We start from the raw sequence: 25,857 nt of genomic DNA on the forward strand, positions 1-25,857 counted from the left end.
TCTTAGTACCAATGGAAGAGAGCCTCTTATTCAACCTTTCCCAACTCCGTGAGGAACAACAAGTGCAGCCAGGTGCCCAGCCATTAGCCCACTGCTGCAGCCACAAAGGTCGTTCCTCCACGCTGTGTACTGCAGCTGAGTCAGTTTCCCATGAGGGAGAAATGCAGCCTGGGGATTGGAGAACATCTAAAGTCTAATCACCAGACTGCGTGCTTCCTGGCTCTGCCCCTCCTTGCCACTATGGGACCCACGACTAAGCGGAGGAAACAGGGCTTGGCGATGTCCCCACTTCTCTTGCTGCAAGGACTTCACCTAATTACTGTCAGAGGGCAATTCCTAGGCACTTTATGACTGACAGGCATCACCAGAGAAAGAAGAAAGAGGCTTTTGGGGACAGTGAGTTGCAGCTGAAATGTGATCACCAGACTCTGTCACAGTCCCACACCCCAGGAGCTCACTCCTGGCTCCTTGCCTCCAGCTTCCCAAGTTCTTTCCCTGTAGCCCAGCCAGCAGACTGCAGCTTTTGACAACATCTCTACCCAATTTGACTTCTGCCCTCACCAGATCTCTGTCTCTGGCCAATCTGGCTCTCCTGCCCAGCTCATCCTGGGCCTTTTGCTTCCCCTCATTCCCATCTGGGAACAGCTAGTTCCCTCTGACTGTGACTTCTGTCTTTCTCAGTTTGTACAAGTTCTCCCATCACAGCCACCTACCGAGCTGGGATCTAAGTCTCCTACCCAATCCCTCCCAGTACCTCTGGCCTATAGACAAGTCCTTTGCCTTTTCTGTACTTATTTTTTCACAGCCAAATCCATTTAGGACTTTTCAAAAGTAGTTTTGCAAATAAAATAAAGCATTTGTTCTTAAATGTGATCCCTGGACCAGCTGAATCCACATCACCTCATAACTTCTAAGAACTACAAATTGTCCGGCCCTATCCCTAGACCTACTGAATCAGGAACTCTTGGAGTAGAGTCCAAAAATCTGTGTTTTAACATTTCCTCTAGGTGATTCTGATGAACGTTAAGCTTGAGAGCCATTGAACTGAGAGAAAGCAAATTGTTCACAAAAAAAGGGGTCGGGGAGAGGACTACAGAGGCATAAAAACATCACTTCAAAACCTAGGTTTCTGATTCTTAAAAAGCTTATCTAATCATGGACATTTATCCTATTGAGGTCTCTGGGCCTTCAGGAACCTCTTTCTGAGGAAACCTCAAGTTAGGATAGCCTCATAGGCTGATGTAGAGAGTCTGGCAAAACTGTCTCTCCCAGAACCAGGTTCTGTATCCTCTCTGAGTGGTGCCAGGGCCTGCAGCCCTGGGCTACCTGGTATATTCTGAAATTCCCCCATCTCTTAGGAGAGAAATTTACTTCCTTTCAGTGTTGCCAGCAGTCTATCCCTTTGGGAGTCAGTATAGGGCCATCAGCATGGAGTCAGCAGTCTGAATTTAAATCCAGATGCTGCTGCTTACCAGCAACGTAGCCTTCAGTGAGTCACTTAAACTTGCTAAACCTCAATTTCCTCGTCTGTAACATACGGATCAGAATAGTAGTAATTCCCTTTTAGGGTTGCTGTGAGGATTAAAGGGGATTATGTAGGTCAAATGCTGGCTAGTATTATTTAACAAGTGGTAGCCGTTACTAATAATTACTCTCTTACTCATCATGTCCTTCTGTTTTACCCTTGCACAGCTCTTTTTCCTTCTGGATCTTTGGGGCCTTAAAAGACCTATTCTCACCACAACTCCCCCTTTCCCTGCTATACCTGTTTTTTTCTGGAGCATAATCACTAGTCAAATGCTGCCCTTTGCTGAAGCCCAAAATCTTTGCCCGTTGCTCCCTGCTACTATATCTGGCCTGAGTCTTAGCATTTGCCAACCAGCCTGGGAAGACTCTAAGGCTCTCTAAGCCTCAGTTTCTTTAGCTGTGAAATAGGGATTATAAAAGTAGCACCTATAAGGGTTATCGAGTGGTAAATGATATAATTCATATTAAATTTTCAGCACAGTGTCTGGCATGTAGTGAGCATTCGAAAAATATTAGCTATTATCATCTCTTCCCAACCATAGAAACCTAATTAACTCTGATTTTTTTTTTAACAGAGACATGGTCTTGCTGTGTTGGTCAGGGTGGTCTTGAACTCCTGGCCTCAAGCAGTCCTCCCACCTTGGCCTCCCAAAGTGCTGGGAATATAGGCCTGAGCCACCATGCCTGGCCTTGCTTTTCCTGCGCTTTTCTGAGTAAAACCCAAACTCACCCAAAATCCCTGCAATCCCTTGGAAGTCAGATCAAAAATTTCTGATCCTAGGCACTCGCTATAGACAGAGTCTCCCAGGAGGGTGATATGGTTTGGCTGCATCCTCACCCAAATCTCATTTTGAACTGCAGCTCCCACAATTCCCATGTGTCATGGGAGGGACCTGGTGGGAGGTAATTGAATCATGGGGGCAGGTCTTTTCTGTGTTGTTCTCATGATAGTGAATAAGCCTCACGAGATCTAATGGTTTTTTGAAAGTGAGTCTCCCTGCACAAGCTCTCTTTCACCTGCTGCCAATGTAGGATGTGCCTTTCACCTTCTGCCATGATTGTGAGGCCTCTGCAGCCACATGGAACTGTGAGTCCATTAAACCTCTTTTTCGTTATAAATTACCCAGTCTCAAGTATGTCTTTATTAACAGCATGAGAACAGACTAATACAGATGGAAAGAATGTTCTGCCCTGATGTAGGCTGGTGCTCTCTACTTGAAGAGCTCTAAGCCAAGTGGTAAGCAGTCAGTGTACATAAACCTGACTAGTGAAAGCATGTGAGAAGAGACACAACTAAAGCACCTGTGAGTATTTAGCCTGAAAGGAAAAACTCAGAGTGGATATGATCATTGATTTCAGATTTCTATAGGGTTATTGCATGGAAGATGAAGCTAACTTGTTCTCCAGCGTCCCATAGGTATAATTAGACCCAATTGGTGGAAGCTACAGGAAGATGGATTTCCATTGAACAAAATGTCCAACCTTCTAACAGAGCCATAGAGAGGTGGACTAGACTGTTTGGTAGTGAGATCCCCATTAGTGCAGGTATATAAGCAGGTGCTGGACATTTGCTTAGCAGAGCATTCATAGGGGGATTCAGGCACTGGAAGGGTACCTGGTAGAAATAACTTTTTTTTTTTTTTGAGACAGGGTCTGGCTCTGTCACCGTGGCTGGAGTGCAATGGTGCAATCTCGGCTCACTGCAACCTCTGCCTCCCAGGCTCAATCCTCCAACCTCAGCCTGCCGAGTAGCTGGGACCACAGGCACATGCCACCATGCCCAGCTAATTTTTTTTTTTTTAATGTTTTGTAGAGTTGGGTTTTTGCCATGTTGTCCAGGCTGGTCTTAAACTCCTGAGCTCAAGCAATCTGCCCACCTTGGTCTCCCAAACTGCTGGGATTACAGGCGTGAGCCACCGTGCCCAGCAGAGATAACTTTTAACATCTTCCTGAACTGTGAGGTTACATCATTCTCTAAACTGGAGGGCAAAACCATTCATTCCCTTTCTGATTCAGTTTTGTAATTATACTCATGTTTGGAAGGCTCTCTGAATCTCCTCTCCCCACCCTCACTCCCATGTGGTCCACTGCAAGAAGTCCCACTCCTTCCTGGGAGGGATAATTAATTAAACCCTAGCCATTATGATGTGATTGTGTCACAATACCTTCTCCATGTGTAATGGCCTACTTTATGCTGGCACTAGGGACACTGAGATGATCAAGGCCTAGAAGGCACAAGTGCTTTCAATCTACCCTGCCGTGGCTCTGGTCATGCCTCTGAACTCGTCATATTCAGAGAATGATCAAGCACAAAGCAAATTTATCTGCCTACCAATCTCCTCATTGTGAAAGCATGGTGGCCCCCAGCCAGGTTTCTCTAACACAGAGGAATAGACTCAGTGTTCCTAGGAAGAACACTGCACAGCAGCCCCTATCCCTCTGCATATACTCTGAAAACGTTAAGGGCCGCATTGAGACTAGGGAGATAAACAGCCATCGCAAATTCACCGCACTTCTATTTCATTGGTTAAGCACTCAGACTCTGGTGCCAGGCTGTCTGAATTCAAATCCCAAGTCTTGCCGGTTGTGTCTTTGGGCAATTTCTTATCCTTTCTGTACCTCAATTTTCTCATTTCTAAAATAAGAGTATTAACAATATCTACTTGATAGGTTTGTTATGAAGATAAATGACTTAATGTATATAAGATGCTTAGAATAATGGCAGACATATAGAAAATGCATAATATATGTGAGCTATCTATTATCATTTTCTAAAACAAACTGTTCTTCTAAGCACAGCACCAGGAAATAGTAGTGTCTGTGAGCCCTTTGGTACTGCAATGCCATTGCTGCTGCTGAAGATGGTACTGTGTCAGCACTTCCGGGGAAAATAAGCCTCTTGAAATCCATCCTTCATTATGAAGGTCAATCTGTACTTTTCCATAACAAAGAGTTTGAGGGAGAAAGGTGATAGGACTTATGCTAGAAGGGAAGGACTTAAGACAAGGAGATAGAAAGGGAAGATTGGATCCTTTCCAAGCCAAAGAAACAGCCTGAGCAAAGATGGGCAACAATGGAAGAACAATCCCAAGAAATGGAGGTAGGGGATGAAATGAGTGGAAAGTGCAATCTTCAGTGCCCAAATTTTGGGGAAGCATTAGGAGGACTTTAGAACATATAGGAGATGAAATGTTCTACAGCCATGAAAAGTATCTTTAAGAAAAATATAGTAGTGAGAGAGTTTATAATATTACAAATTTTTTAAATAGCTAGAATAATTTTTTTTCTCTTTTTTCTTTTTTTTTTTTTTTTTTGAGACAGAGTCTCGCTCTGTCACCCATGCTGGAGTGCAATGGCGTGGTCTCGGCTCACTGCAACCTCCACCTTGCAGGTTCAAGCAATTCTCCTGTCTCAGCCTCCCGAGTAGCTGGGATTACAAGTGCCTGCCACCATGCCTGGCTAATATTTTTTGTATTTTTAGTAGAGACAGGGTTTCACCATGTTGGCCAGGCTGGTCTCGAACTGCTGACCTCATGATTTGCCCACCTCAGCCTCCCAAAGTGCTGGGATTACAGGCGTGAGCCACCGCACTCGGCTGAAAAATACCTAGAATAATTTTTCTAAATACAATTGGATAATGCCTACTATAGAAAAGTAACCAATGCATTTATAAGTTTTTAGTTTGTTTATACCTTTTAGCTCAGGTGAAGTGACATCATATATTAAAGCTCAGCCTGGCTTCCTGTGATCAAATACAACACTGTTTTTTTGTGTGTTGTTTTTGTTTTTGTTTTTGTTTTGAGATGGAGTCTTTCTCTGTCGCCTGGGGTTGGGGTGCAATGGTGAGATCTTGGCTCACTGCAACCTCTGGCTCCCAGGTCCAAGTGATTCTTCCGCCTCAGCCTCCTGAGTAGCTAGGAATACAGGTGCCCACCACCACACCCAGCTAATTTTTGTATTTTTAGTAGAGACGAGGTTTCACCATATTGGCCAGGATGGTCTTGAACTCCTGACCTCAAGTGATCTGCCTACCTCAGCCTCCCAAAGTGCTGGGATTACAGGTGTGAGCCACCGCGCCTGGCTACAACACTGTTTTGGTTCAAATGTTTGGGTCTCCACAAAATCCATTTGTTGAAATCTTAACCCCCAAGATGATAATAATAGGAAGTGGGGCCTTTGGGAAGTGATTAGGTCAGAGGCAGAGCCCTCATGAATGGCATGAATGAAAGAGTCCTGAGAGAAATCCCTCAGTCCTTCCACCAGGTGGGGATGCATGAAGTGAGAAGGTTCCATCTGTGAACCAGGAGGCAGCCCTTCACAAGATGCTGAATCTGCCAGCACCTTGATCTTGAACTTCCCAGCCTCCAGACCTGTGAGAAATAAATTTCTGTTGTTTGTAAGCCTCCCAGTCTGTGGTATTTTGTTATAGCCACCAGAAAGGACTAAAACAAACACCTACAAGTAGTATATGTTTATTTTTCTGCTACATAAAAGTGAATCAAAGACAAGCAAATTGGCTTTGATATATAAACTCAAATTTGGCATGATTTCCTCATGATGAAAAAAAGGAAAAGGGAAAAAGTGGGTGGAGAGAGAGATTAATAGGGGTCAAACTGTAATGGTCTCTGAATTCCAGGCCAAGGTGTTGGGTTCTGAGCATGTTGTGTGGGGGAAGCCACTTGCATGTTTATGAGCAATAAGTTATTTTAGGACAGTTGATTTGGCAGGAGAAATAGGAAGGACATGAGTGGGAGGAGTCTGGGGTGAGGAGTTGACTGCGGATCCAGAGGCCCAGACCTCTCCTATTCCCTGCCCCTTCCCTTTCCTGGTTAGATCCCTACAGCCCCCCTCACCACCCACTCCATCACCACCACCACCACCACCACCACCACCACCATTAAAATACAGTAGTTACCTTAGCATTATAAATCTTTAAGTACTTTTTCGGTCAAATGGAAAAAAATAATACATTGGCCTGAATGAAGATGGTTGACTTTCTTCCAAAGTTATCTAAAACAGAGGTTGGCACACTTTTTGTGAAAGGGCCAAATAGTCAACATTTTAAGCTTTGGGGGCTATATGGAATCTGTCACAACTATGCAACTCAATCACTGTAGGGCAGAAGCATCCATAAACATGAAGGATTGGGTGTGGCTGTGTTCCCAATAAAACTTTATTTACAAAAATAGCTGGGGGCCATATTTTATCAACTCCTGATCTCAAAGAATATTGTGTTATTTTTTTGGAAGATAATTCTGTGATTCTTTTGTGCTTCTAAAGACTCCCTGGTCCTCCATCTCAGACAGTTCCCACATACATACACTGCCATCATGAGAGGAAGTATAGCATTGATAAGGTGTTGGGCTAATTATCTTTGGAGCAATAATAAGCAAAACAATGTTAGTGTGGAGAGCTTTGGAGTTAGAACTAGATTTGAATCCTGACTCTGGCAACTGTGTGATCTTACACATAGCACACAAACTCTCTGAGTCTCCGTTTCTTCGTGGTCAAAGTGGAGATAATAGGTGCAACCTTACAGGGCTATTGTGAGGATTAAACGTATGTAAAGCACCAGCCTAATGCTTGGCATGGAACAGGCACTCAATAAATAGTAGTTATTAACCCACATTGGCTCTATAAATAGCAGAGTCAAAGTCGACAGACCCAGCCTGAACAAGAATTTCGCTGGGGATCTAGCCTTCAGGCCAGTATTGGCACTAGAGTGAGAAAAAGGAATCATTTAAACATCCCCGAGGCTAGAAGAGAAAGCAACATTAAATGTGAAGACAGTGTTGCAAGACAGATTTCTATCAAATGCTTTTGATTATTTATTAGACAGCCGCACTGTACCAAATCCACTTGGCTGTTGGTGGTTTGAGAACCTTGTTACATGCTTTCATTGAAGTAATAAGATCCTGCTCTTCATAATCGCAGACTCTCAACAGCTGGTGAGTGGGAGAACCTCATGTAAACAACCTCCTCTGAGTTCATTCTTCCGGGCTCATGAGACCAGTCACCTTTTCTTCAGCTGAAAAATCAACACATCAAGAAAATGAATGCTTCTGTCCTAGGGGAACATGACACAATGAGAAGTAATCAATAACTAGAAATAGTGTGGGATTATCTTTAAAGAAAACATAGAAATGTAAGAAGGCTACACACACGCACACACACACACATACAGATTAACAAATTTAAAAAGATATCCGAGAGATCCCCTTATCAACTGTGTATTCATGCACAAGTTATTTAAAATCTGTGCCTATGGTTCCCAATGTATAAAATTGAGATAATTACGGTTTCCTTAAGGTTGTTGTAAGGATTAAATGCATTGGTAAACACAACATACTTAGAACACTGTCTGACACATAGCGAGGAGGGCTAGATTAGTGTTTGCCATTGTTGGCATTAGTATTATTATTTGACAAAGAGGATTTTAGAATAGTTGAACTGAATCAAACAAACCCATGATGAGTTAAACTCAAAGCTAATCTGCAAAACTTGATTCTATGATACTCTCAGAGACCAAAACCTGAAATGCAAATGAAACTTTGAATTTTTCACTCCTGTAATTCTGTTAGCAGTGGTTCAATTCAAGAAATAGTGACTAAGTAAATGAACTGAAGATAAGAAGTATAATGTGGTTCTTTAAATGGATATTCTTATTCCTAGGAAATACACATTGAAGTACTTAGGGCTAAAGGGCAATGAGGTATATACATTATTATCAAATGACCCAAAAGTATTAGGTATATACTATATACCTAATAGATATGTGTGTATATATATAGAGAGAGTATGGACCTAATATTCTCTGTATATATCTATATCAATCTATCTAGATACTTATCTAGACAACTATCTATCTAGATCTCAATAGCTAGATATATCTACATCTATCTATAGATATCTATATCTATAGATAGATATTGAGATCTAGATAGATAGATATAGAGAGAGAATGGATGAGCATATGGGGTAAAATACATGTTTAACAAAGGTGTAACAACATGTAGCATGGTGTTCTATGTACCATTCTTATTCTTGCAGCTTTTCTGTAAGTTTAAAATCATTTCCAAATAAGAAAGCCCCATTAGGATGGGTTAAAAATTAAAAATAAGGGTAGGCTCAGTTTGATTATCAAACAAGCCCAGAGCCACTGCAGGATAAGCACAAGTAACAAGATACAGTCCTAACCGCAAGATGCCAGGAAAGCTTGGACTTGGAAGAAGGGAATATGAAATAGTTCAATGATTCAGATATCTAATGAAGTCAGGTGAAGATCTGATACATCCGTCTCCACAAGAGGCTCTGCTTGTCTCCAGGTGCTTAAAACAGGTCACATGTGGCACTAAGAATAACATTGCTTGAAACCCTTACCAAAAGTTTCATTTTAGGGTTTTAGTCTTGAGATTTTAGTACATGCCAGTTATTGCTGATCCCCCCACCTCAGATTTTTCCCAACTTCAATCCATTTGGCAGGTTGCCGATAGAATAAATCCCTAAATTGTTGCTTTTGCCACATTAGTTCCTCACTCAAGAAATTAGCAATGGCTTCCTATTCTCCACAATACCTCATCTAAACTTTGCTGTCTTATCATTTTCATTTTATTTATTTATTTGAGACAAGGTCTTGCTCTGTCGCCCAGACTAGAGTGCAGTGGCGTGATCATAGCTCACTGTAACCTCAAACTCCTGAGCTCAAGCAATCCTCCCACTTCAGCCTCCTCGGTAGCTGGGACTATAGGAGCTCCATGCCACATGCTACTCCATTTTTATGATTTTACATACTTTGACTTGCAGTTTCACCTTTCATGATTTTTTTCCCCTTTACTGAAAATAACAGGACCTATGATTGGGCTGACATCCAACTGATTGTTGCTTGGTTATGGTCATGTGGCCTAGTCACTAGGCTTATGCCAAAGTTGTGATTTGTCTGATGTTAAGATAAAAGTTCTTTCCTCCTATTTTTGTATTTAAATAAACTTTTTTATGTTTTCTGTTTTTGAGATAGAGTCTTGCTTTGTCACCCAGGCTGGGGTGCAGTGGCATAATCTCAGGTCACTGAAGCCTCTGCTGCCGGGTTCCAGCGATTCTCCTGCCTCAGCCCCCTGGGCAGCTGGGATTACAGGTGCACACCACCACGCCAGGCCAGTGTTTGTATTTTTAGTAGAGACGGGATTTCGCCACATTGGCCAGGCTGGTCACGAACTCCTGACCGCAGGTGATCTGCCAGCCTTGGCCTCCCAAAGTGTTGAGATTACAGGCATGCGCCACCACACCCAGCCAAATAAACTTTTTAATTTTAGAATAGTTTTAGGTTTACAGAAAAGTTGCAAAGATAATATAGAGTTCCCATCTACCTCATGCCTAGTTTCCCCTATTGCTAACATCTTACATTACTATGATACATTTGTCACAACTAGTGAACCAACACTGGTACACAGCTATTAGCTAAACTCCATACTGTAAGGTCCTCTGAACAGGCTACACCATGGTCGAGCCATTGTGACCCCTGTGACCCACACATACAGGCCTCCTGGAGTCACAAAACCTGGAGCAACAGGAGAACCACTAAAGAAGAAGAAACAGCTAGTTCCTGCCTTAACTGATTAACCGACCTTGCAGCATTCTACCATTGTGATATGTTCCTGCCCTATCCTAACTAATCAACCTTGTGATATCGTGCCTTGTGACCTCCCCCCACCTCATAACTATGCACCTTGTGACATTCTTCCCCTGTCCAAAAAATGGCCCCTAACTGTAACTTTCCACTACCTACCCCAAACCTGTAAAGCCAGTTCCACTCCTACCACCCTTTGCTGACTCTTTCTCAGACTCAGCCCACTTGCACCTAGCCTTGTTGCAACAGCCTTGTTGCTCACACTTAGCCTGTTTGGGTAGTCTCTTCAATTAGGCGCACGCACAACACATACTTTATTCAGATTTCATTAATTTTCTCTGATGTCCTTTTCAGTTCCACAATCCTATCCAGGAGACTATATTATATTCAGCTTTCCTCCTTTTTTTTTTTCTTTCTTTTTGTTTTTTGAAACAGACTCCTGCTTTGTTGCCTAGGCTGCAGTGCAGTTGTACGATAACAGCTCATTGCAGCCTCGACCTCCCTGGCTCAATCGATCCTCCCACCTCAGCCTTCTGAGTAGCTGGGGTTACAGGCCCATGCCACCACACCTGGTTGCTTTTTTTGTATTTTTTGTAGAGATGGGATTTCACCATGTTGCCTAGGCTGGTCTTAAACTCCTGGGCTCAAGTCAAGCAATCCGCCTGTTTTGGCATCCCAAAGTGCTGGGATTATAGGCATGAGCCATTGTGCCTGGATCTCTTCCTGTTTTTAAATTTTAAAATATTATTTAAAAAGCTAAATGCAACCCTTAAGACTAAAGTATACAGTCTGATAAATGTGATTTCATTACACTTGGATGCTCTGTCTTTCCTACTACCCGTGAACATGAAAACTCACAGCATAATCTAGCTCATCCCAATGAGTGACTGAAAGATTCAGTTCAAAGCTTCCTGAATCTTCTCTTTGTGTCAGATCCCTTGGGAGCCCAGAACATCCTTCTCCAACTTGAAGTCCAAGACTACATCTAATTAACTGGTCCAAACAAGTTTTCCTTCTATAAATGTATGGTATAAAGGAATTATTATGTGGATATTGAATCCCCTGGAATGAATCTCTACTTTCATCTTTTCCATCTTATTTTTGCCCTACTTTCTAAGAGACTTCCTCAAATTCATCTTTCAACCCTTCTATGAGTTTTACGCTTTTTTCTATTTTAAATTTTTTTGTTCTCTGAATCTTTCTCTTTTAAATAGCAAACTATTTTTTATTTCCTTTTTTTTTTTGAGACAGAGTCTCGCTCTGTCACCCAGGCTGGAGTGCAGTGGTGCAGTCTCGGCTCACTGCAACCTCTGTCTCCAGGGGTTCAAATGACTCTCCTCCCTCAGCCTCCCAAGTAGCTGGGATTACAGGCATGCATGACCATGCCCAGCTAATTTTTGTATTTATTTAACGGAGACGGGGTTTCACCATGTTGGCTAAACTGGTCTCAAACTCCTAAACTCAAATGATCCGTCCGCCTTGGCCTCCCAAAGTGCTGGGATTACAGGCATGAGCCACCGACCAGCCTAAATAGCAAACTAGTTTTTTGATCACAATCCTTTCTATTATCTGAGTTTAGTAATTTACAGTTTTCTTCTTCCTTATAGTCTGTTTCCTCTAAGTTGCTTTGTTGTTGTCTTTCTCTTTGTTTTGATCTCTGTCTTTCATGGTAGAGACTTGCCCCAAGGGTCTGGTAATTCTTACTTAAGAAAGCAGCACTAAAACTAATTGGAAGTTTTTATTCGTGGGTAGATCTTGTCATTGAAATGCTTCACTGTATAACGACTTGATTGGACTTTCTAGCTAGAGAACCCCCTGTGTGAGCATCTTCAGGCATTTTCCTTTAGGCTGGTCAGATTCCCTGGAGAATATTTTTCAGTTTCCTGCTTGGTGGGTGAAGGCCTGGTTGTGAGAATTCTAGGAGCTGGGTCGGGCCTGGGGGGGTGAGGCGGGCGGGGCGGGGTGGTGGGGTGGGGCGGCAGCGGGCGGGGGAGCAGTGTCTTAATCCCCCTGACTTAATATGATACCTCTGTTTTGGATGCTCCGCCCTTAAGATCTGTCTTAACCTCTTCAGAGAATATCTCTCTGTCTGCTGAGGATGAGAAAAGGCAGTTGCCTGACTGCACAGAGTAGGGGATGGTGTCTGAAGATGTTAAGCATCATTTCATATGCTCTATCCTTTTGGCTATCCCCTTTTGTGGGGTACCCATTTAAATCTGTCATCCATTTGGGTTGCCATTTTCTCATTGATTTGCGAAAGTTTCTCTTTGTTTTTTTGAGATGGAGTCTTGCTCCCATCACGCAGGCTGGAGGGCAGTGGGGTGATCTCGGCACACTGCAACCTCCACCTCCTGGGTTCAAGCAATTCTCCTTCCTCAGCCTCCCGAGTAGCTGGGATTACAGGCCTGCACTACCACACCTGGCTAATTTTTGTATTTTTAGTAGAGACAGGGTTTCTCCACGTTGGCCAGGCTGGTCTTGAACTCCTGACCTCAGGTGATCCACCTCCCTCACCTCGGCCTCCCAAAGTGCTAGGATTACAGGAGTAGGCCACCGCGCCCGGCGATTTGTAAAAGTTTTTATAAATTTTAGTTTGGAGTCCTTTACCAAATATGTACTTTGCAAATATCCTTTTCTAGTCTGTGGCTTGCCTTTTCTCTCTTTTAATGGCTCCTTTTGATGAACTGAAGTTCTTATTTTTTACAGTGTCAAATGGAAGCCTCAAACGACTCTCCTGCCTCAGCCTCAATTTTAGCAACTTAAAAAGGAATAATGTAATTTAGAAGTCTGGCTATCTTTCTGAGCTTGCTGTAATACGCTGCAATAGAACTTGCACTGAGCAGAAAACCATCTTTGTTCCAAGGTTCAGGGTTATGTTTCTTGTGCCAGCTGTCATCAAGATTAAACATTACCAGACACAAACTATACCTTGCTCTTCTAGGATCTCTGGCACCACTAAACAGGAAGAAAGGGATTAATCTTGGATTGTTATGGCAGACCATATGGCAACAAAGCTTTGGTCCCTAAAGGCAGAAGGATGAAGCTTCCAGGCCCAGGGAATAATTGTCTCTGCTTCCCTTCTTTACAACTTGCATGTTAACCTAATATCATTTTGGATAAATTTAATGCAATCCTGCAGCTATCTCGCCACTCCTACCTTCAATAAACCAAAATAGAAAGACCAAACATTCCGTTATACACAAATGATAAGGTTGTATTACCTTTAACAAGGAGTGGCTTGAAGAGACAGTTGGCCTACTGGCTAATTATTGACAAAGAGAAGGGCTATAAATCAACTTTTCAAAAATAAGAGCCACCATTCAACTGTTTTTGGCCTATAACAATGATAACTTCAGGCCAGATGCAGTGGCTCACCCCTGTAATCCCAACACTTTGAGAGCCTGAGGTGGGCGGATCACTTGAGGTCAGGAGTTCGAGACCAGCCTGGCCAAAACGGTGAAACTCCGTCTCTACTAAAAATAAAAAAATTAGCCGAGAGTGGTGGCACATGCCTGTAATCCCAGTTACTCAGGAAGCTGAGGCACAAGAATTGCTTGAACCCAGGAAGCAGAGGTTGCAGTGAGCCAAGATTGCGCCACTGCACTACAGCCTGGGCGACAGAGTGAGACCCTGTCTCAATAAATAAATAATGATACCTTCATACAATCAGCTTACTGTCTTTGGCAACTTTGCTGCAAGTAGTTTGTTGGAAGAATGCCAGGAAATAAAACTCCTCAAATTAAAGCTGCTTTGTTGTACACAGCACAGAATAGGGACTCCATAAATATTTATCAGGTGAATTTCAGGGTGCTGACATGGGTGTATGAGTTATACCTGCCTAAAAATTACTAGGCTTCAAATTATTTTAGCCAAGCTATATGGACTGGAATTCGGACCTTATTTGTCTTTTTGTCTCTATGGAGACTCTTGGAGCTGATCAGAGGTACAAACTATTTTCAGGTGCATGCCCTTCTTATGATCCTCATGTCTCAGAGGAGGCTGTCAATCTCTTACTCATGCCAACTGACAGGTAAGCAGCATGGGCCAGTTAATGTTCAGCTATACTCCAGGCACTTGTTAGAGAATGAAATATACTCATCTCACGCCAGTATATATCAAGAGCTCAACTAAGACCTGTAGACCAATGGAATAGAATTGCAAATCTAGAAATAAACCTATATATCTATGGCCAATTGATTTGGACACTGACAAGACATCAAGACCATTCATTTGGAAAAAAATAGTTGTTCAACAAAGAGTGATGGGACAACTTGATATCCACATGCAAAAGAAGAAAGTTGGACATCTACAAATATGTCATACATATACACCTGCATATACTCCGTATATGACATATATAAAATAAATTCAAAATAGATCAATGACCTAAATGTATGAGCTAAAACTATACAACTCTCAGAAGATAAACTTAAGGCTAAATATGTATGACCTTGGATTAAACAATGATTTCTAAGTCATGACAACAAAAGAACAAGCAACCAAGGAAAAGACAGATAATTTGACTTCATCAAATGAATATATGAAAAGGTGCTTAACATCATTAGTCATAAGGAAAATGCAAAACAAAACCACACTGAGATACAACTTCACACTCACTGGATGTCTATAATCAAAAAGATGGAAACTTACACTTGTCGAGGATGTAGAAAAATTGGAACCCTCATACATGGCTGGTGGGAATGTAAAATGGGGCAGTTACTGTGTAAATCAATTTGGCATTCCTCAAAAAGTTAAATACAGGATTACCATATGACCTAGGAATTCCACTCCTAGGTATATAACCGAAAGAATTGAAAACGTATGGCCACACAAAAACTTGTACACGAATGTTCATAGCAGCATTATTCAGAATAGCAAAAAGGTGCAAATCCAACCTAAGTATCCATCAACTGATGAATGAATGAACAAAATATAATATATCACACATCAGAACATTATTCAGCCATAAAAACAGATGAAATACTGGTATATGTTACAACATTATTGAAACTTGAAAACATGCTAAGTGAAAAGCTGACAAAAATAATTCTACATATTGTATAATTTCTTTCACATGAATCCAAAATAGGCAAATCCACAGCAAAATAAAGTAGAATACTGGTTTCCAGGGGCTGGGTGAGGGGAATAGGCACTGACTGCTAAAAGGCGTGGGGTTTCTCTTTGGGCCAATGAAATGTTCTAGAGTCAGATGGTGGTCATAGTTGCAGAGCTTTGTGCATATGCCAAAAACCATGAAGTAAACACTTTAAAATGGTCAGTTTTATGATATGTTAATGATATCTTAATTTTTTAAAAAAGAGAAAGAAAATAACTATGAAATAATTTAGTAATAGATGATTAAGCTCCACATGATAAGAACTATAATTGGGCCAGGCGTGGTGGCTCATGTCTGTAATTCAGGTACGGGGAAGCCAAGGAAAGAGGATTGCTTGAGCCAAGGAGTTGGAGACATAGAGGGACCATGTCTCTACAAAAAATTTAAAAATTGGCCGGGCATTGGCAGCGCATGCCTGTAGTCCCAGCTACTCAGGGGGCTGAGGCAGGAGGATCACTGGAGCCTGGAAAGGTCAAAGCTGTGGTGAGCTATAATCGTGCCACTGCACTCCAGCCTGAGCAACAAAATGAGACCCTGTCTCAAAAAATATATATACTTCTAATTTTACACCCTATAATTAAGGTATACATATGCATAAAGAAATATGAAAGAAGTTTTAAATAAAATTGAGATCATACCAAATTTCTGCATACCTTGAAATGGTTCCTAAAAGGCTTCTCCGTATTTGAAGATTTAAGTGTCAATGTTTTTACTATTTGCAATAAATTCTAAATCTTGGATGATGATTAATCTGTAACTTCATTGAGGTGAGCACTTTTTCCAAGGGTACATCTTTATTGTTTTCCCCTCAGTATGCATAATTATTGTAAAAAACTAAAGTAATACAGAAGGGCCAGGAGTTGTGGTGCATGCCTATAATCCCAGCACTTTGAGAGGCCAAGGCAGGAGGATAGCTTGAGCCCAGGAGTTTGAGACCAGCCTGCGCAACATGGCAAAACCTCGTCTCTACAGAATATTCAAAAATTAGCCAGGCACGGTGGCACACACTTGTAGTCCCAGCTACTTGGGAGGCTGAGGTGGGAGGATGGCTTGAGCCCAGAAGGTGGAGGTTGCAGTGAGCTGTGATTGTGCCACTGCACTCCAGCCTGGATGACAGAGCCAGACCTCGTCTCAAAACAAAAACAAAAACAAACAAAAAAGATTAAATACAGAAAAGCCCTACTCCTAAATCACTCTAACCTTTGAGATAATCTGGTTTTATATCCTTTCAGTTCTTCCTTTTAAGGCAAGATACAAATTGTGTGCCCTGTGGATGTGGAAGTGTATCACTTACCTGTGAGTGAGACAAGCAAACAGCCACTGTGGAGATGTGAATGTGGCTTTGTTTTATTTTTTGACCATATGCCCAGTAACTCATTAAAAGTTTGAAGTGAGTATTCCTGCACCATTCAAGAATATCAGAATTTATTAAAGTTATGAATAACTGGCCGGGTGCGGTGGCTCATGCCTGTAATCCCAGCACTTTGGGCGGCTAAGGCAGGCGGATCACGAGGTCAGGAGATCAAGACCATCCTGGCCAACATGGTGAACCCTGTCTCTACTAAAAATACAAAAATTAGCTGGGCGTGGTGGCGCGTGCCTGTAGTCCCATCTACTCCAACTCCAGAGGGTGAGGCAGGAGAATCGCTTGAACCCAGGAGGCGGAGGCTGTAGGGAGCCGAGATTGCGCCACCGCACTCCAGCCTGCACAATGGGATCGAGACTCCATCCCAAAAAAAAAAGTTACGAATAACTTCATCGATATCATAGTCATGATTCTAGTAGTGAATGCATACTGTACTGAATGTTTCCTAGGTAGCATAGCCCATGCTGACTGTTCTGCATAGTCAGGATAATGGAATCCTCCCAACAATCCGTCTTTTACAGATGGGGAAACTGAGAATTAGATGGGCTAAGTAACTTGCCCAGGACCAAAAAGATGGCAGAGCTAGGATCTGAACCCCGATGTGGTTGATCACAGAGACTAAACTCTGAACAACTATACTTCTTAGAATATCATAGATCTACTCCATATGACAAAATATCCACACAAGTCAATCGGGGAAGGAATAAATTACATAACAAATGGGCCTTACTCCATATTATATCACAAAATTATTTCTAGCTATTAATAAGTATAAAAAAACCATTAAAAGAAAACCATTAAAAATAGAATATAAATTGTACCTTAATTTATAAAAGAAAATAATTTTTTAAAAATAAAAAATATAGGTAACTATTTTACTGATTTGGGGGCTTAAGGGAATTATCAATAAATTTACTGATTTGGGGGCTTAAGGAAATTATCAAAAATTTAAATCGTACAGATTATAGGTAAAAGTATCACCAACAAAATTAAAAGACAAACTACAAAGAAGGAGAAAGATTTGCTACTAATACGACTGAAAAAGTGCTAGTATCCCTAATACATAAAAATCTTTTATTCAACAGTAGGAAAAATGGTGACATCTCAATAACAAAATGGCAAAGGACATGAATATAGAATTTACAGAAGAGAAAACATAAAGGACTAATAAATTACTAAAAAATACAAATTAAAATAACAAGGGACTGTCATCTTTTGCCATCATTATTAAAGGTGATAAGAATGATTATATAAGTATCTGCCAGATGTGGAAAATGGTGACGTTCATAGACTTTAGTACAAAGGATTGGTAGAGCCTTTCTGGAGAGCAATTTGACAATATTTATCAAAATTCATAGAGTACTTTCACCACTTGATGTAGTAATTCCCTTTCCAGAAGTCTATCTAAAGGAAAGAATTAGCAGGGTGTCAAAGATATCTCTATAATAAAAAGATTATAAATAAAAGTTTAATAAAAGGGAATATACTCCCACTATTAAAAATCATATTTCTGAGGCCAGGTGCAGTGGCTCACCCCTGTAATCCCAGCACTTTGGGAGGTTGAGGCAGGAGACTTGCTTGAGCCCAGGAGTTTGAGACCAGCCTGAGCAACATAGTGAGACCTCTGTCTCTATAAAAAAATAAATTAAAGACATCATATTTCTGAACAATATTTAATGATATGGAACATGTTTATTATATATGTGTGTTCAGCTATCTATAGCTAAATCTATAAAAAATATAAAATATCTATCTATAACCTTACATATTGTGAAATGGCAAAGGCAAGATATGAAAGTTTCTATGTGTATATATTTTTTATAGCTGTGAAAATGGGTGTATATATAGATAATTATTACAGATATAGAAATATGTATATATAGCAGGAAATAAATACACAAAAATCATAAAAGTCATTATTCTGGTTAGAGGGATGCAGCATTGTTTTTCTTTTCTGGGAATATTTGCTACATATTTTTAAAGGAAAATGTGTTACTTTACTCATCAGGTTATAACAGAAACAAGAGTGTTTTAAAAGTTAATTTGTTTTTATCCAATAAATATTTAAGTTCTAGGGAGGCATCCTTAACAAAATGGGCAGAGATACAAACAATTTCTATACAAAGATGATCATTATAGCATTATTAATAATCCCTTAATTTTGAGAGGAAATTGCTGAATTTAATTATAGGACAATTATTGAATAGAATATAGTACGTTCAAATAAAAGAATATTATAACTCAGTCCTGCTTTCAAGGAAGTTTTAATACCATTGTGAAATTCTAATATGTTAAGGGAAAGAGAAGATAGGCCAGGTGCAGTGGCTCACGCCTTTAATCTCAGCACTTTGGGAGGCCGAGGCGAGCAGATGGCTTGAGCTCAGGAGTTCAAGACTAGCCCGGCTAACATGGTGAAACACCGCCTTTACTAAAAAATACAAAAAATTGGCTGAGCACGGTGGGCCTGTAGTCCCAGCTACTCCGGAGGCTGAGATGGGAGAATTGCTTGAGCCTAGGAGGTGGAGGTTGCAGGGAGCTGTGATCGCACCACTGTACTCCAGCGTGGGCGACAAAGCAAGATTTTGTCTCAAAGAAAAAAAAAAAAAAGAAAATGGAAAAACAGAAGATAGAAATTATTTAATATGTATCTTGTCTTTATCTTTGGGTTATGAGAATATTATTTTGTCGTGCTTGCATATTTTCGGTTATATTTTTTACTTGGTTGTAACTAATATTTTATATATAATGAGCAAACAATTTATTCAATTCATCTATGTATAATCATCCTGTTTACTCATTTATTTGCTTGTTTACCAACTTATCCACTTAATAATTTGTTTATAGAGACTGGGCTTGAATTCAGGTTCTGGCAGACAATAATCGGGACTTTGGGCAAATTACCAATCTTCCTTAGTCTCTGTTTTCTTGTCTATAAATGAGAAGAAATACATCTACTCTGCATGACTAAATGAGGTAATGTATATAAATACTCAGCACGATAACTCACTCCTAAAAGGTGCTCAAGAAATAGCAGTTGATATTATTTTATTATTGTTATTTTTTAAGTAGATGCAAAGAAATAGTGGGGAATCAAAAATGTGTGGGCAGAGACATTCACATTCTCCCAGTCAAGGGAGTTATTGAAATTATAATTTTAAAACAAGAACTGTAAAATATATTACATTTTTGGAACTTAAAGGGAACGTAAATGTCAATGTAAATCAAGGATCAAACACTGAAAAAATATAACCTTAGAAATAATGCAGTGCACTGAGTAACCCCAGGAAATTCTCCAGTGTTGCTTAATAACTATGCCATTGCCACCTAGTGGAATTAGTGATGCATTACATAGCCCAGAAAATTGGAGATTTTATTTTGAAGTATTAAATGGTTTATATAGAAAGGCCAAATTACACAAATATTCTTCTATATGTCCCCATCATCTCCTTTGGACTACTGAAATACTCGTCTAACTAGTCTTTCATCTTACATCAGAGCCCCAACCCATTCTCCTACATAGAACAGGCAGAGTAAGCTTTCTAAAATATAAATCCGATCATGTTACTTACACAGATTGAAAATGCAAAACACCTTGCATGGCGTGGAAGGTCTCCAGCTTCATCTGTCCCAGCCTCGCTAAGTCCCAGTGACTATCTTTCCAGTAAGAATTTTCCGCCTCAAGGCTCCCAAATATACAGGATTTTTTGTTTGCTTGTTTGTTTGTTTTTGACAGTCTTGCTCTGCCGCCCAGGCTGGAGCGCAGTGGCACGATCTCGGCTCACTGCAATCTCTGCCTCCCAGGTTCAAGCGATTCTCTTGCCTCAGCCTCCCAAGTAGCTGGGATTACAGGCACCTGCCATCACGCCCGGCTAATTTTTGTATTTTTAGTAGAGACGGGGTTTCACCATGTTGGCCAGGTTGGTTTCGAACTGACCTCAGGTGATCTGCCCGCCTCAGCCTCCCAAAGTGCTGAGATTACAGGTGTGAGCCACTACGCCTGGCCCCAAATATACAGTTCTTTCTGCCTAGAATGTTCTTCCTCAGCTTTTTACATGCCAAATTCGTCATCCTTCAAGACCAAACTTGTTTCCCTCGGACAGATCTTTCTGCAACTACATTATGCACCCCTAGTATTTTCTCTCACAGTATTCTGTTCTCTTGCTTTATGGCATTTCATTACAAATTATGCTCAGGTATTTTTTCCTGTTTGGTTAATACCTGTTTCCCCCTTCAAACTGTATGCACCATGTTTAACAATGTATATGTCAAAGCTTAGTACTGTGTAGTACAATAGTACGTGTGCATTAAGGAGTCTATATAATGGAATGCCATTTAGTCATCAAAAATAGTGTGTTCGATGGGTATTACTGACATAGAATGTTGTACATGATATAAGTGTAAGTGAAAAAAGTAGGTTTTATGGTAATACAATCATTTTTGTTTTTAAGATGTGAATATATACCACATACATATTTACCATATATTCCAAATATATGTGTTTAAAAATCTGCAAGGTGTTACCATGGTTATTTAAGTTAACAAAATGTGAGTGTAGTTAATTTTCTTTCTTTCTTTTTTTTTTTTTTTTTTTTGAGATGAAGTCTTACTCTGTTGTCCAGGCTGGAGTGCAATGGTCTGATCTTGGCTCACTGCAACCTCCACCTCTTGGGTTCAAGCGATTCTCCTGCCTCAGCCTCCCAAGTATCTGAGACTACAGGTGTGCACCACCACGCCTGGCTAATTTTTGTATTTTTGGTAGAGATGGGGTTTCACCTTGTTGGCCAGGTTGGTCTTGAACTCCTGACCTCAGGTGATCTGCCCACCTCGGCCTCCCAAAGTGCTGGGATTACAGGTGTGAGCCACTGTACCCGACCAATTTTCTTATTTTTGCTTATCTTTTAAAATACTAATTGTTTATCACCTTTGTAGCTATAACAGTTGAAGTTGAGATCTAATGGGATCATATCCTATATGGGACTGAGAGAGTTAGTTAGTATGACTAGTTAGCAGTAAACATTGCTTTCAGGATGACTACTAACATCAGTGAGGTCTGAGGCAAGAGGACAAATGGAAGACTGTGCTCCCATTCTCTTCCCACTCCTCGCCCAAACCCACACTAGGAGGGGCTGCTCACGCTTACCTGTGGACACCTGAGCACACAAGGGCAAGCTCCAGCCACATCCCCTGCTACAATCACAGCCAGTATCCATCCTTAGGAAGAAGTACCTGGAGAAGAAACTCATACAGGCCTTGTCTTGGGAGGGAGTTCTAGGGTCCTAGGTTTCTGGAGAGTGGTCTTAGGCTTAGGGGGGGCATGTCCCCTTAATCCCATGGTGGACCCCTTACCCCATGGAAGAGGGAGGAGGGCAAGAGCAGAGAGCCTGGTGTTCAGGATCTAAAGATTGTACTGATTGCATCTAATCAAAATTAACTCTGAAAAATCTCTTAAATCATCCATAAAGTACAATACTGTACATATGTTTTATGTACGCAGCCCTATATTATTATTTTTAATTTTTCCTTGTCCATGTTTCCCTATGGCTCTCAATTAATTTAATTTCATCTTCCATGATGTTGGAATCAACACCCACTTACCTGGTTACTTGAACAATGTTTCCTTCTATATTCATGGTGAGTAAACCGTTAAAAGCATTCAGATTTTCTTGATAGATTGGCTTTTAGGGTTGATGACATCTATTGCTCTCTTAAGTGAATACATCTATAAGATGACTCCTTGTATATTTTGGAAAATGACAGGACTCGAAATGACAAGTTGAAAGAAAGGGAAATTTAATGATTCTAGGTTACCAGCTTGAACAACTGGTTTAACAGTGTTACTATTTACAGAGATAGGAAAGGTTAGAGGAAGAAGCGGTGTAGATGTATTATAATTCATTCACCTGATTCTCTATTGTTGGGTATTTAGGTTGGCTGCAATATTTTATAACAAGGAACAATAGTCTGATTTGCAGCAAAATCTTTTCACATGTCCTTCATTTCTAAAGAAAGAATTGCTGGGTAAAAATGTGCACATTCTTGAGATTTTATTTTATTTTATGAGACCGAGCCTCGCTCTGTTGCCCAGGCTGGAGTGCAATGGGGCAATCTCGGCTCACTGCAAACTTCATCTCCCGGGTTTAAGTGATTCTCCCTGCCTCAGCCTCCCGGACTAGCTGGGATTACAGGCATGTGCCACCATACCCGGCTAATTTTTGTATTTTTAGTAGAGACGGGGTTTCACCATGTTGGCCACGCTGGTCTCGAACTCCTGACCTCAGGTGATCTGCCCACCCCGGCCTCCCAAAGTGTTGAGATTACAGGCGTTGAGCCACCATGCCTGGCCTATTCTTGAGATTTTTAATACATGTTTCCACGTGACTTTCAAAAGAGCTGTTTCCTCACACTGTTAACATGAGAGTAGATTTCAAACACTCAAGTTCTAAGTCTCCCTCTCTCTTTCCTTTCCTCCCACTTTTCCTTTGTTCATTCAGTAAGTACCTACTATGTCCCACACAGGGCCTGACATAAATCTAACTTTGCTCCTTGTTAGGGGTTAGGAGATGATTGGGGAGAAGGAAGTGTGATGGAGAACTCTAGAGTTTTTAATATGAGTGACTTGGATATTCTACCCACAGACTTGTTTGACTCTGGACAGCAGACAAGATAAGCTAAAATTCCTTCTTTATTTAAATTTGTGGTGCCACTGAGAGTTTGTACGAAAAAATGTTCAACTTCACGCAGACCAGAAGTAGGACACTGAAAATAGGCTTTGCCCCCAGGGAATTATAATTTAGAGGGTACCATTTTACAATGCAAATTTGGCCCTCTAATTAGCCAAATGGTCACAGCAATTCTCCAGCATATAAGGTAGGTCTGTCCTATCCGGGGATCTGTCTCATGGCAGCTGATAAAGGATGGGGCTGGGCACGGTGGCTCACGCCTGTAATCCCAGCACTTTGGGAGGCCGAGGGGACGGATCACCAGTTTAAGAGATCAAGACCATCCTGGTCAACATGGTGAAACCCCGTCTCTAATAAAAATACAAAAATTAGCTGGGTGTGGTGGCACGTGCCTGTAGTTCCAGCTACTCAGGAGGCTGAGGCAGGAGAATTGCTTGAACCTGGGACGCAGAAGTTGCAGTGAGCTGAGATGGTGCCACTTCACTCCAGCCTGGCTACAGAGTAAGACTCTGTCTCAAAAAAAAAAAAAAAAAAAAAAAAAAAAGAAAGAAAAGAAAAAAAAAGGATGGAGCAGGAGGCCCAAGGTCAGGGCAGGAGTCCCGCATCATGAGATCATGAGGGCCCCTTTCTGTGCAGTACAGAGGGACCAGCTTCCACCCTGCTGATTTGAGGGGAAATTTCTACTTGGCTTGAGTACCTAAGTTGCTAGATGTAACTCTGACCTTGAGGAAAAAAGGAAGTTGGTGGACTTCCTTATTGTCATAAATCAGGTAGGAGAGTCCAACCTAACGCTATCATCTCTCTCAACTGGCACTCAGTGAAACACTTGAGTATGCTCAGTACTGCAGTCACTTCTACCAGAGGTCCGAACTTACTGGAAAAGTTAGGCCTGTCCAAGACTGAAAACTACTGAGAATGCAGCAGTGTGCTGAAGTAATTCAAAGGAGATTCCTGGCCGGGCGCGGTGGCTCACACCTGTAATCCCAGCACTTTGGGAGGCCGAGGCGGGTGGATCAAGAGGTCAGGAGATTGAGACTATCCTGGCTAACACGGTGAAACCCCGCCTCTACTAAAAATACAAAAAATTAGCCGGGCAACGCGGTAGGCGCCTGTAGTCCCAGCTACTCGGGAGGCTGAGGCAGGCGAATGGCATGAACCCGGGAAGCGGAGCTTGCAGTGAGCCGAGATCGCGCCTCTGCACTCTGTCTGCCTGGGCGACAGAGCGAGACTCTGTCTCAAAAAAAAGGAGATTTCTGAAGTCTTGTGAACCTAATGCAAGACTGGAGTATGAGTGTTGTTGCTCTGTTCTCTGAATGTGGGTTACTATATAAACTCCTGTAATCTGTAATCCAGAACTCTTTTAATGACTGTGGCTCTAATGCTTAGTTAAATAACTTGCCAGAGGCTCTCTGACCTCTAGTAATATAACTTAAGTTTCTGAGTCATTGTGATCTCAACTTTAAAATGGGAACGACTCTCTGTCTCATGATTCTTACAAGGATTTAAAGACAATGCCTAGAAAGCCCTTAGCACAGTGGCTTTTGCTTACTAGGCAAAAGGAGAAAAAGTGTTCAGTAAATGATAGCTGTTCCAGCAGCTATGTATGCCATTCCAGCACATCTAATTCATAAAATATTAATGCATTCCATTTATCAGATCATCTATTTGAAAACCAGAGGAACCACTTCCAGGTATTGTTTTATAAGGAAAATAAATAATTTTAAGGTGAAATAATTTTTAAAAGGCTTAACACCCCCCTTTTAAAAATATATGATACGGTTAAACCTGTGGAACTCTGGATATTTGTTACTTTATTCAACATTTTCTGAATTATTTTTATTTATCAAAATTATGCTATATATCTGTGTCTTTCTGAATGGACTCTTGCAGTGCTTAACTCAGTAGGACATCAAAGCAACACAACAGCACGTCTATCTAGACCATCCTTTTTTTTTTTTGAGATGGAGTTTCACTCTTGTTCCCAGGCTGGAGTGCAATGGCGTGATCTCAGCTCACCGCAACCTCTGCCTCCCGGGTTCAAGTGATTCTCCTGCCTCAGACTCCCGAGTAGCTGTGATTACAGGCATGTGTCACCATGCCCGGCTAATTTTGTATGTTTAGTAGAGAGGGGGTTTCTCCCTGTTGGTCAGGCTGGTCTCGAACTCCCAACCTCAGGTAATCCGCCTACCTCAGCCTCCCAAAGTGCTGAGATTACAGGTGTGAGCCACCACACCCAGCCTAGACCATCCATTTTGGATAATCTTGGCACCGACTCATAATCAGCTCAAAATCAGCTCAACTTTTTGGCACATTTTTAATTTGAAAGAAAAGAAAGAGATATATTAAAAAGCGATGCATGATTCTCAGTGAAAGAAAAGAGTCTTTGTAACTCTCCCTTATACCCCACCATGCACATGACTCTAGGACAAAGGAAAGAGTGTTTGTAACTTCAATTTCCCAGCCCAACAGGATGCTAACATTTTGTAAATAAAAAAAGTCACCAATTTTCCTGACTTTTATATAATCAAGTGTTTTCACTGCCTTG

General features: G+C 41.2%; 1 protein-coding gene across 1 annotated transcript in view; it reads right to left on the bottom strand.

The window, feature by feature from the left end:
* Nucleotides 1–5,983: 5,983 nt before the first annotated feature.
* Nucleotides 5,984–25,857, bottom strand: part of SLC44A1 (solute carrier family 44 member 1) — a 200,291-nt gene continuing 180,417 nt past the window's right edge. The window contains exon 16 of the mRNA XM_055271590.2: nt 5,984–7,555. Within this exon, the coding sequence (XP_055127565.1) occupies nt 7,541–7,555 (15 nt within the window). The 3' untranslated portion in view covers nt 5,984–7,540. The remainder of the gene's footprint in view (nt 7,556–25,857) is intronic.

Source organism: Symphalangus syndactylus, chromosome 3 (genome assembly GCF_028878055.3).
Source record: "Symphalangus syndactylus isolate Jambi chromosome 3, NHGRI_mSymSyn1-v2.1_pri, whole genome shotgun sequence".
In the NCBI taxonomy this organism is placed as follows: Eukaryota; Metazoa; Chordata; class Mammalia; order Primates; family Hylobatidae; genus Symphalangus; species Symphalangus syndactylus.